The sequence below is a fragment of the Lissotriton vulgaris genome, chromosome 12 (assembly GCF_964263255.1).
Source record: "Lissotriton vulgaris chromosome 12, aLisVul1.2, whole genome shotgun sequence".
Taxonomy (NCBI): Eukaryota; Metazoa; Chordata; class Amphibia; order Caudata; family Salamandridae; genus Lissotriton; species Lissotriton vulgaris.
This window is the reverse complement of record NC_141700.1, coordinates 462,072,119-462,085,139: the sequence shown is the minus strand read 5'-3', so window position 1 is coordinate 462,085,139 and position 13,021 is coordinate 462,072,119. Positions and strand designations below refer to the sequence as shown.

At 41.2% G+C, this 13,021-nt stretch overlaps 1 protein-coding gene and 1 long non-coding RNA gene across 2 annotated transcripts in view; one reads left to right on the top strand and one right to left on the bottom strand.

Annotated features, from left to right (window-relative positions):
- The window catches only part of LOC147676779 (uncharacterized), a 98,310-nt gene extending 96,020 nt beyond the window's left edge, over positions 1-2,290 (top strand). Inside the window, exon 2 of the long non-coding RNA XR_015302443.1 lies at positions 776-2,290. This is a non-coding gene — a long non-coding RNA (uncharacterized LOC147676779). The remainder of the gene's footprint in view (positions 1-775) is intronic.
- The window catches only part of LOC147676778 (uncharacterized), an 804,990-nt gene that overhangs the window by 249,909 nt on the left and 542,060 nt on the right, over positions 1-13,021 (bottom strand). Inside the window, exon 5 of the mRNA XM_086945211.1 lies at positions 6,086-6,196. Coding sequence (XP_086801337.1) covers positions 6,086-6,196 — 111 coding nt within the window. The remainder of the gene's footprint in view (positions 1-6,085; positions 6,197-13,021) is intronic.

Here is a 13,021-nt window from a genome sequence, read left to right as displayed (position 1 = left end):
AGGAGCATGTGCCTGCCTCGCGGGCTGTCCCGTGGTCTGCCCAGGGTCAAAAAAGGGCAGCTGCTGTCCCCTCATGATGGCCGCAGCACTAACAACTGGAATGACAAATCACTGTGGATTCTGATGGATGTGGTCCGGGCAGCTGGAGCTCAAAACAGAACGACCACCATCTTTCATAGCCATGCCAAGAGACAAGTGATTTTTAGACAATCACTGTGTCACAAGTCTCTAACTCTAACTTCTGCATTCAAGGAGTCACCTACTGAAACAAGTATAGATCATGGCTCCACAAAAGAGATTATCTGTTTTTCTGCACCTTTAGTAGGCTCTGTCAGTGTACGATGACTTCAACCATTCAGGGTCACAGATGCCAAAAGTTAAGGAGGAAGGAGGTGATGGAGCAGGGGTGAGACAAACATTTTTGTGTCCCTCTTGTGAAGTTACACTTGCATAACTATAATCAATCTAATCGTTTGAAGCATGAATAATTAATCAACAATAGTGCATTTAGACATCAACATTACACGAGGGTACTAACTGCTATTTGCAAAATAACTAATTTATTAACAATTGAGAACGAGTCCTACTATGTAGTGCTATAATACGCAAACCGCATGTGTGTTTTGCTTATGTAAACATGTGTCTTATCTTGGCTAAAAGAAAATAACCGCGTTTGTATGAAGCCTTATTTACTAATGGGAATATTAGAAAAGTGGGAGGTTAACAGTGAAAATAATAATAGTTAATAATTTATTTGTGTTTGTTTTTGCACTAGGTCTTTTTGAGGTCTACGTGGCCTGGGCACTAAAGATGGCTGCTAACTGCAATCTTGACAGTGGCCTGAAAGAAAGAGTCTTTACGCATGCGCACAGAAGAAATGGTTGGATCAGCGATGTGCCTGGTACACTGAGCGAACGATGTCAAGGCCAGTCTGACCCAAGAGTGTAAGAGAGTGCCAAGAATTGTTGTGCATCTGAAAACCTGGGAACGGAAGACCAATGTATCGACTGAATTGAATGACAAAATAAAATACGGAGATGACATCTATGGGAAAAAGTGAAATGACTGTGCATTTTGGAAAACCAGTTCTGCCAAGGATGGATGAGAGGATCGTTGTCACCCCATTGCTGGACCAATCAGAATAAACTATGGACTCTAAAAACTTCAATTTTAGTCAGATAGTTAGTGGAAAAGGGTATAAACGATCTTGTCTGAAAAGGGTAAAAAAGCTTGCTCCTGATTTTTATTTTTGCACCACGACATGCTGTCGGTTTGATTGATTTTCATGGTGCTAGGTACTTTGAAATATTATTGGACTTTAATTTTCTTGGAGCAATGACGATGACCGAATGCAGAGATTTTATTTTGAGGCGTTAAGAAGAATAGAGAGGCAGATTGAGACTTGTGCAACTCTGTTATTCTCTTACAACAGAGTTAGATAATATGATTTCTAATTTCATTTTTCCTTCTAACATGTATTAAATAAATGGCTAAACCTTCATTCATTTGAATAAACTAAAGTTCTGTTTCTTAAATGAATAGATACAATTTTTTTTTTGTGTTTCAATTTTTTATTGAAATTTATAAATAGAAAACATACATATATTATGAGATAAAATTCTTTTAAAATGTAAACACGAGTTGTGTTTCATTTAAATAAAGTCATGACAAGATAAATGTTAATGTTTTATTTGGATTACTATGATTAAGCTGGTCTTAGTCTCCATCAACTAACTTCTACTAAATGATCTATTGACCAAATAGTGGAGTATCTTGGTGTAGGGTTTTCCAGGTAAAATGTTGGCATATAATAAATAAAAGCTAATGTATATAATGTATAAAATTTAAACTTAGGTACCCCACTAACCAGCAGCTCTACCTCGTTGTCACTGATTCAGATGTGATGTGTATGTGTGTGAGTGTGTGTAACTCGCAGTGTTATGGGCCCCACCGATGAGTAGATGGTAGTTGCATCGGAGTCGAGTAAAACAGGTATTAAAGGTTGTTAGAGAGCCGCGCTGGATCAGAGGCACAACAACAAATACAAAAGTATTTATTTAAGACATTCTCAAAGATTTAAATGTTCTTTCTATTTTGCTTCTCTCCATCCAAAGGCTTTGTGTAATAATCTTTATATGTCTGTAAGGCCTCCATTTTATTTGTGATACCAAATTCTCATGTAGCTAAATCTAGCTTTATTTAACAGCCTTGTAAACTGATTTTACCATCAACCTGATGAAGAACTATCTGGTGAAGTTGATCTTACTAAAAAATTGGGGAGCTATCTAAAGAAGTTTGAGATACAACCACCCCTAGCAAAAAGCCTGTACTTAAAATTTAGATATGGTATACTTAAAACTAAATCAGTACTAGCTAGATGGGATAAGTCTACAGGGCAATCAAAAAGTGCAAACTGTACATGTTGTCAATTAAATCTAAGAGAAGATGACAGCCACATATTGTTCTTCTGTACTGTCTACGACCTAGCCAGGAGAAGATGGATTAAACCCCTGTGTAAAGCCTTAGGCATACAATCATACATGGAAGCATATAGGATTGTCAAAACAGACACTGGACGCCTTACAGTGTTTTGTGTCAGCAGATTCCTATTGAGTGTTATTTATACCCGTAAAAACCTGGCTCTTGATCTGTAGACATTAAATGTGTGCACATTACACGCAGGTTAGGTTGCCCTGACTTAGGCTGATGATGGTATTTGTAAAAATATTCGTTTTATAGCTATTATGCCTATCTTAATTTGTATGATTTTACTGTATTAATTGTTGAATTGTATATTTTCTGCTTCCCATTGGTATGTTGTATCCACTGTGCAAAATGTATTGTTGTTGCATATGCATCTTTTATGGCCGAATGAGCCGAAATAAAGATTAAATGAAATGAATAAAAGAAAATTTAGTATTTTTTTAAGCAACCAAATGCATCCTAGCCCAATTAGACCTCAGATACTTTGGACACTGGTACATAGGAGGTTCATAGAGAGCTTGTATTCCAAAGGATTGAGTGATCTCCACAGTAACGGAAAACAAAATAGTCATTTGTGGTAAAATGTATTTATTATTTTTTTCTAGTACTTTATTTTACTTTCCTTTACTTTAAATTGTATTTATTTTGTCCGGTGACATGTTATTACATATTGACATTTGAAAGGTTTACATCATGTGATACAGAGATAGGATCTCGAGTTTTACATTGTACGTTAGAAACTTCTCGATGGGCATATAGGATCAAATATTTGTACTATAACAATCATTAATGTACGTTAGGGTCCAATACGTTGCATATTCCTGCTGTTACCCACTTAGATTTAGCATGCATACAGAGACATAGGTAAAAATGGTAGTTACATATACATTCAGCTCATTTTACTGAACGCGCCCATCCCGGTCAACTCCCCCCAATCGCTACTGCCTGTTGTACCCTTTTATTAATCTTCACTTTCTATGCTTAAGAGATATTGTTTTAGCGGTTCCCAAAACTCTTTGGGTCTCGATGCTTGCAGCAGCTCCTCTGCATATACCTCCATAGTTTCCCTACAGAATGACATGTCAACAAGCCAGTCCTTAAATCTTGGGGGACGCTTGCTGCCCCATCTAATAGCCACTCTCCTTTTTGCTAGCAGCAGAGACACTGCAAGAAACTTCCTTCTCTTTGCTGACTTTAATTTATGTATCCCTAGCAGGCATACCAAGGGGGCATTCGGTATTGGTTTGGCTAGCATCTTTGAAAGTGCAGTGATTATTTCCTGCCAATACTTGTGTAGCTGCAGGCATGCTCATGCTATGTGCAAAAAATCGGCATGTTCAGCGTCGCATCTTTGACATATGTCATGTGGTTTGAGCCCATATCCATGTAGTTGAGTAGGAGAATAATAAAATTGGTGCAAAAATGTTAAATGAATAATGCGCAAGTTGCAGTTTGACGTTAGTAGCCGTAGTTGCGTACAACTGTATTCCCAATCCTGCTCCGCAATAGTTTCACCCAGCAATGACTCCCATCTAATAAGTGATTTGTTGCTAGTTTCTGTTTCCTCTGATTGCGAGGTCGTGTATAGGCGTGTTATTAACTTCCGTCGTATAGGCGCTTTCAATAATGATTGTAATGCGAGTAGTGCCTGTGGTTCCTCCGGGTAAGTAGTGTACATGTCCTTGATTGCTGTTTGTAGGCGCATGTGAGCAAATATTTTCATTGGGGGTGTTGTGTATGCTTAGCGATGGGTCATTTCGTTGTATGAACCTACAATGTGGGAAAATATCTTTCATTGTGTTCAACTTCATGTCCTCTAATAGTGATGTCATTTGTTTCTCTTGCGTCACTGACAGTCTCAGGTGATTAACTATGGGTAATTCCGGGCGTAAATAGGTAGTTTGTCCGCTCTGCTCGCTAATGTGTGCCATGCTTTTGAGGTACAGCGCACAGGATGGATCATGACTGTGTGCAAATAAGATGTAGGGTTGGATAAAAAAGCCATTAGTGGAGTGGGATGTACGCTATCCGTTTCTACCGCCACATGCGGAATGTACGCATGATGTGTTATCCAATAATGCGCATGCTGCGCCTGCGCGCAGTAAAAGTACAATTGCATGTCCGGTGCGCCAAACCCTCCCTGGTGGTAAGGTTTTGTTAACACTTTCCAGCTTACTCTAGCCTTTTTTCCCACCCATGTGAGTCGTTGTAACAAAGATCGCAGTGTAGAGAAAAAAGCTTGTGTCAGCCAGATTGGGATATTACTAAAGAGATATAGAAATTTAGGAAGTACGATCATCTTTTGCAGCGCAATCCTATCTGCTTGCGACAGAGGTAGTTTAGTCCATCTTGTAATCTGCTCATCGAGTTTTGTTAGCGCCTTGCCATATTTTTCTTTCAGTACTTGGTCTGGGTCCCTGTGTATCCAAACACCCAGGTACTTGACCGGGTCAGTTTGCCATTTTAAAGGATAGTTCAGTGTTGGTTGTGTGGTGCTCAGCATTAGAGGAATTAACACCGATTTATCCCAGTTTATACGCAGACCAGCATAAAGTTCAAAGCGAATATATTCCCGGATCATGTCACTATGTATTGGGATAGCGCATGAACAGTACCATATCATCCGCGTACAGAGATATATTAAGAAGTCGCAGTCCCAGCTGTAGGACGGCTTCCGAATGGTGTTGGTGAATCCTACAGGCTAGGGGCTATAATATCAATGTGAATAGTATTGGTGATAGTGGGCAGCCTTGTCTCGTTCATCTACCTATGCGTATAGGGTCAGAGGTCTGTCCATTGACTCTAATCCTAGCAGTCCGGTCTGTATACAGGATGTTTATCCATCTTACAAAACCCTCCGGGAAACCCATCCTACGTAGCACCACAAACATGTATTCCCATTCCACCGAGTCAAAGGCCTTTGCAGCGTCTAGCAGTGCTGCCGCTGCCGGCAGCTCTGGTTCCAAATGGTGATAAAGTGCAAAAATGGCCCTTATGTTTTGAGTAGTGGATCTGTTTGGGACGAATCCTGCTTGGTAAGGTAGTATCAATGTTTCTTGTAGGAGCTGTATTCTAGTAGCTATTACTTTAGCCATAATTTTCACATCTATATTAATTAGGGATAGGGGACGGTAAGAGTCACAATTCGCTGGGCCCTTATCAGGTTTAGGGAGCGCTATTAACAGTGCTTCCCTGGGTGAAGTAGGGAGTCTACCCGTCTAATAGGATTCCTCATACATTGCCACCAGGTGTGGCAGCAAGAGGTCTTGGTATGTCTTATAAAATTCGCCTGGAAGTCCGTCCACCCCGGGTGCTTTGTTGTTGGGTTGGGAATTTATTGCATCTCTAAATTCGTCCTTAGTAATGTGGTGGCTTAACTTTCCTTACTTTACTGCAATGTGTATACTTCTTACTTGTATTGTTATGATCTAATTTGTCACTATTATCATTCGTTTAATTAGTTGTTTATTTCTTGAAACTCAATAAAAATGATTTGAAATAAAAATTATGCTACAGAGAATAAGTCAATCTAAAATGGATTTGAGTGTTAAGTGATCGCTATTTAAATACAATTCTAAGCAAAGGAACATTTGAAACTTACCTAGGTTAGTACCCGTGTTGCTTTCATGGACTTCTACACCAAAATGATCAATGAGAATAGGGGTTGGCTCTTCTTTTCCAGAAGAAATGTCTATGTCCAAAAAAGTATATCCTACAGAACAAGCAAAATATTTTGTGTTAAATGAGATTTACTTGAAACAATAGATGGAGAGAGTGACAGAGGAGTTTGATAGGGTAAGCACACGTGTGTCTGTTGGTGTGCTTGTGATTCAAAGTATGGTTTTTCAACATTTTACAACTAATATAAATGAGCTTTCCAACTATTTATCGAGAAATCTTTGCCAAACCAGCCATATGTGCATTAGTGCAACCCTCACTGAATACCTAGATAGGTCATTGCAGAATTAATATGTAAATCGAACAGGAAAATGTTTTGATTTAGGTTTCAAAATTGATGTAAGTTGTTCACATCACCACAAACAAAACCTTGAACCCAAAATAGAATTTTGATACACGTGGGGTATGGAGTCTGACAATACATAATATACAAAGGTTTATATGAAAACCGTGGCACCCCCTGGCTACCTTAATACTCATCCTCCTTTATAAGGCAAGCAAAGACAGTAACTCACCAGCATGTTGACTTTAGTTGCATGAAGGCAATACACTAATTGAGGTATTGCCATCTTTTTAGTTAGGTCTCAGTTAGTCAGCCACAACAGGCTTGCAACTTTGTTTAATAAATCCTGACTCAGCCCAGAGGAGTATTAGTCTCTAACTTAATGCTACTGGATGGTTGCATCTGCCTCCAATGGAGTGCATATGTTGTAGTGCATGATGGACTAGTTGAGTTCTCCCTGTCTCTTCCTCCATCAGCTACTCATTGCTACCGAAAGCACATATCCATGCATGTGTATACCTTTTTTTTAAAACTGTGCTAGCATTTAAACCTAGACCGACTGTCTCAGTCAATGCTTGTTCTTGAGAGATATGTTTCTACTGAGGTTTTCTGGTTGAAAAGATTGTGAGTGTGACCCACCTAATAAGAGTCTTAACTTGGTGCTCAACTCTCCTTCTTGATATAACCCAAGTGCAGTGGGCATATGTGGGTAACGTGGGGGATTTGGGTTTAAACAACTTCATAAAAAGGTATGCTGCATTCTCTTTTCCTCCATATGCAGAAATAATTAGATAGATGCATAGGAGTAGAAAACAATTACACTTCAGTATTTCCTAGGTTGGGGAATTTGCATGGCATCTCCAATGCTGTATGTCTATTTATGGGAATTTCTGCGGAACTGAGGTGTAACATAATTTATTGGGAAATGTGATGTCTTGCTTCAGTGAGACTAGCTGTTAGGGCTTTGTCACTGTAAGGACAGGTTTAACATTGAATTCCGTCATTAAATTCTTACTTTTAAATGCCATAATCTCTGTCTTTATGAGCAATAAGGCCTGCATAGGAGTGACTTATAAATATGTAAAAGAAAAGTTTTGACCCGGCCAACGGGGTAATATTGACAAGCTAATTTGCTGCTTCATCATCAAATATTCTTTATTAATTTTTGCAACCATAAAATACTATAAAAGCAATCATCAAAACATCAATAAATATTAAATATATACATTAAATTGCGCATTGCCACTCGCAGTTTAAAACTGCAAAAATCAGTCCTGCAGTCATGTTTGCACTATCACTGTAGTGCGTGCCACAATGGGTGCTACAGCCCACTAGTGACATCTAACTTACATTAAATTCTCCATCCTGAAAGGGGGCTTACAGGCAATTTATCACTGGGTAGCAGGGGTATGTTACACTGTTCCTATTAATTTAGTAAGACTGTATATTAGGTAAAATCATCTGTAAATGTTGGTTTGGCTAGTTCACAGTACCGCATCAAAACCCCTAACCTTACAGAGTTATAGATGTTGTTGTTAACCTTGTACATGACCGATCCGATTCCTAAGGAATTTGAGGAAACCGATCTAACGCTTTCGTTAGTCACTTTTGCATGCTCAAGGTTCCACATAGAAAAATATACGAGAAGACATTTTAAAATATTTTTTTTTTTGTGTTCAAAGATTTTTATTAGGAGCTACAAAGAGATACATCAGTACAAGAATAATCAATTTCAATAAAATTAAGTACAGTACAGTAAGAAAATCATAAGATTAGGAAATATAAAATTTGGTACTAGCAAAACAAATCGAGTCCAGTAAAACAAACAAGGTTCCACATATAATGTCCACCAGGCAGATAGAGGAGAGTTGCGTCCAAGGTTACACGACGGCTTGTATAACATGACCTGGAGAGAAATTGGCACCACCACACAAGAGCAGAAGCATCATGAGTTATACATTTGCGTAAACCAAACCTATAATACATAGGAAAGATGGAAATATCAAACTGTGACAATGAGTGTACAAAGCTTAGAATGCCAGCCGTACAGGGGCAAAGGCAGTGAACCCTACGGTATGAAACGCTCTGAGTGCCAAGTAACCAAATTTCAAGGAGGTTTGTATGAGTCAAAGTGATCGTCTAGTGAGGACCAAATTTTCCTGAGTGGCGGTCTCCATGGGGTAGAAGTTAAGGATATGTTGTCAGCACCTCTTAAGTGAGAGACCCAGTTCAACCAGTGGGGAAAAGAGGCTTTGTTCGTGCTTTTCCAGTTATTAAGTATGATTTTAACCCCAGCCGTCAGCAACAGGTCCAGTAGGGCTTTGTCATCATCATTGAGTGTGACGGCTTTGGCAAAACCTAGAACAAGCGTTGAAAATTTCCTTGGTAGGGTGATATGGAGGACTTTATTTATAAAACCAAAGATTCTGTCCCAATAGGAGGTAACACAGGGGCATTTGAAGATTAGGTGTTCCAGATCTCCTCCCTCACCTGTACAATTCCAACACGTGTCGTCGGACTTGATTTTATGCAGAAACAACCTCCTAGGTGTCCAGAAGGCCTTGTGTAGAAGCCAGAACTTGGTCTGTGATAGTGTAGGGCAAATTTTGTGGCGAGTGGTGGACTCCCAAGTACTGGCCCAGATTGTGTCTGAGTTAGGTGTGGAGGAGAATGAATCCCAGTACCGTTGGAGAGGTGCATTTAGGTTGTGGCCGCATTAGTTTGTACAGTCTAGAGACTTGGTGCCCCAATTTGTTAAGGGAGGTGATTAAGCCTGGGAGGGAGGGAGTGACAGCCTTCAGGTTAGCCTTCGCTAGTGCTACTTTAATGTGTAAGAAGTTATAGAATTCAACATTATGGAGTCGGAACTTATCCTGAATTTCCTTAAAGGTTAGTGGAAGCGAGTTTTTGACGAGTTGGTGGGGGAATATGATACCACTGTCTATCCAGGAGGGGTAGTTTAGAGGTTTCCCTTTGTATGTAATGGCGGCATTGTGCCATAATGACTCCCAATACGAGTGTCGGAATTGTTGTGGCAGGTAATTACTAACTTTTATGTATTAAATCTTTTATTGAGCATAGGCAAGGAAATGCACCTCTGAGACATCTGTAGGGGCCGTCACCACTCCAGGGAGGCCTAAGTCAGCGACCCCTCTGACACCCATCACGAGGCCAGCGGGTACATCATCTGTTAACACAGCAAGCCGCCTACAACCCAACTGGGCCGGCCGCGTCATAAGAGGTGCTACAACGGTGCAAGCTGATCAGTACTAGTGCAATTTGAGAAACAAAGAACTGATTACTAACTTTTAGAAGAGCCAATTTATTGTTCTTGAAGATAGGGCCCGGACCTAGGCTGGGACGGGGTTTGACGTTGAGTAGGGCGCAGGGGTTGAGACCCTTCAGTATTGACTTTTCCACAGAGAGCCACACTGGGTTATAATCAGGCTGGGAGGATATCCAGTGCGACCCCTGTTTTGCATAAAAGGCGATTTGGTAAATTTTGTAATCCGTCAGGTTGACTCCTGCTAGTTTTTTATCTAATCGAAGTTTTTTTAAACTGATTCTGGCTTTTTTGCCCTTCCAAAGAAATGCCGAGATGATTTTATCCAATTTGGTATGGAATTCTTTGGAGAGGAAGAGTGAGAGCATCGTGACGAGGTAGTTAACCAGGGGGGATATCATCATTTTTATGGTTTCAATACGGCCCCACCAGGTGATGAAACGGGGTGACCATCCGTCTAACAGACTTTTGATTTTGTCCAGGGTTTTGTTTTCATTATGTTTAACGGTACTCAATAGCTCATCTGTGAACTCAATCCCCAAATATTTAATCACGCCTGTTTGCCAGAATAGGCCGGAATCGTCCAGCACTTCTCTCGAAGTGTGGACATTAAGAGGTTTTACTTCGGATTTATCTCTATTCAATTTGTAGCCGGAAAGGGAGAAGTATTTGTCTATTGAGGTCATTAGAGCAGCAATGGAGTTAGCAGGGTTTTCGGTCGCGATCAGGATGACGTCTGCATACACTGCTAACTTGACTCGCGTGTCCCCAAAAGAAATACCCGCAATGTCCCCGTTATTTTTGATATCTGTAAGGAGGGGCTCAAGGGCTAGTAGAAAGAGAGCTGGTGAGAGAGGGCAACCCTGTCTGGTTCCTTGGTATAGGCGGAAAGGGTCCGAGAGGGTGCCGTTTATAGCTATCCTGACAGAAGGGGCAGAGTAGAGGGCCATCACCATCCTGGTAAAAGGATCGCCAAGGTTGAAAGAGTGCATACACTGACGTAGAAAGGACCACGAGACCTTGTCAAAGGCCTTTTCCGCGTCCAAGGTTATCGCCACCATTGGCACGGGAGAGGACTTTGCCTTTTCTAGAATATGACATAATAGTCTTGTGTTGTCATTAGACATCCGTTTTTTTAGGAAGCCAACCTGCGAGGGGCTAATTAATTTGTGGAGGATGGAATTTAGTCTGGTCGCTAAGATTTTAGCATATATCTTGCAATCAAGATTTATCAAGGATATGGGACGGTAATTTTTAGTGAGTAGTGGGTCCTTCCCTTCTTTGGGTAGTACTATAATCGTGGCCTCACTCATTGAAGGGGAAACACCGCCACTGGCTGCAGTAGAGTTATAAAGCTTAAGGAGCGGGGGACTCATTTGGTCTGCAAAGGGTTTATAGAAGGGTGCAGTGAAGCCGTCTGGACCTGGGGCCTTATTATTCTTCAGGGTGTTAATTGCTGCTTTGATTTCTGAACTAGAGATTGGGGAGCCCAGATGAGATCTGTCAGATTCAGAAAGTTTTGGAAGGTGGAGTGAATTGAGGTAGTCCGCGCAGGCCGATTCGTCTAATATTTTGTCATTTTTGTAAAGATCTTCGTAGAATGTTTTGAAAGTGTCAAGGATGTTAGACTGTTTAGTGTGTGTGACGTTGCTGGTATCTTTAATGGACGATATGGTAGTCAGTTTCTGTTTATGTTTGAGGTAGGAGGCCAACAGTTTCCCAGCTCTGTTGCCCTCGCATAGTTTTAGGGCCTTGAAGCGATTAATCCATACTCCCGCCCGTTTGCTGGTGATGGTGTTGTATTCGTATTTTTTCTTGGTTAACGTATCTAAAACTATAGAATCAAGCGGGTTGGATTTGTGTTGGGCTTCCAGTGTGCCAATCTGGTGTTCCAGAGACTCTAGTTCTTTATTAAGCGCCTTGTTTGTCCTGGCCCTAATGGTGATGATGACCCAGCGAATTGTGGCTTTCAGAGCATCCCACAGGATAGTAGGTGTAATGTCGGGGGTGTCGTTTATGGAAAGATATTCCTCAATGGCGTTCGATATTATTAATTTGTTCGTGGGGTCTGAAAGTGTCTCATCATTAAAGCGCCATCTCTTCGGTGGGAGAATCGATCTGGAACCAGCCAGTTTGGTGCGGATACAGGCGTGATCAGAGATTAATTTGGGGGCTATTTCTGTCTCCTCTATAAGATGTGTGAAGGGGCTTGAGACCAAAATGAAGTTGATACATGAATAGGAATTGTGTGGTGCAGAGTAAAATGTGTAATCCCTACCGTCTGGATTTTGTAGGCGCCATGAGTCTTTCAGGTGGTATCTGTCAAAGAGGCGAAGGAGGGCGTCATGCGAGCGGGAGGGGTGGAAGGCACACTTGGATTGCCTATCGAGAATTGGGTCAAGGGGGAGATTAAAGTCACCTCCCACTATCAACAGGTCATCCCTAGGGATAGGTTCTAATGAGCGGGAGACAGAGTCCCAGAATTCCGGGTCGTCTGCGTTTGGGCCGTAGATATTTAGTACATGAATGGGGTCGTCTTCCCTTAGAAGATTAGTAATGGATAGTCTGCCTACTTCGTCGTGGGAGTGTGAGACTAGAGTAAGGTTAGCTTTTTTCGCTAAGAGGGTGATAACCCCTCCTTTTTTGTGAGATGCTGGTGAAGACAGGATGTGTGACGTCCAATGGATGTTCAAGAAGCGTAGATCATCCTCGGACAGTTTGGTTTCTTGCAGTAAAATAATGTCCCCCTTGGATTTGGTAATATACTCGAGAACTTTCCTCCTTTTTACCGGATGGTTGAGGCCCTTAACATTAGGAGAGACTATCGTGAGATCATCGGCTAGTGAATTTGTCTTAGCCATTGGGGTTGAGGAGCATCGCTGAGAAAGTGCGCTGTGATCTAAGGGAGACAATGGGTAGCTCCCCAAGCTGCTCAGCGCGGACAACGTGAGGGCCATTGTGTGAAGGTACAGTGGGCTGCAACAAAATACATCTGACATATGTGAAATAGGTAAACATAAGAACAAAACAGTACAGAACATAAAGAAAGACTAAGGCTCTTTAAACTCTTTTAGCTCCATTTTCTCCCCTCCCTGCCCCCCCCTGCCGCAACCCCCTCCCCCTGTCCCACCCCCCCTCCCCCCATATACGTACATCGGGAGTGCGACGGCAGTCCCGTGCAAGGCGGAAATCAGGGATACATAGATGGTAACTCAAAGCTCCCCTAGACTAAGATAAGGTAATGGTATTAATAACCTCGGTAATTTTACATATTTTAACCAGTACAAACTGCC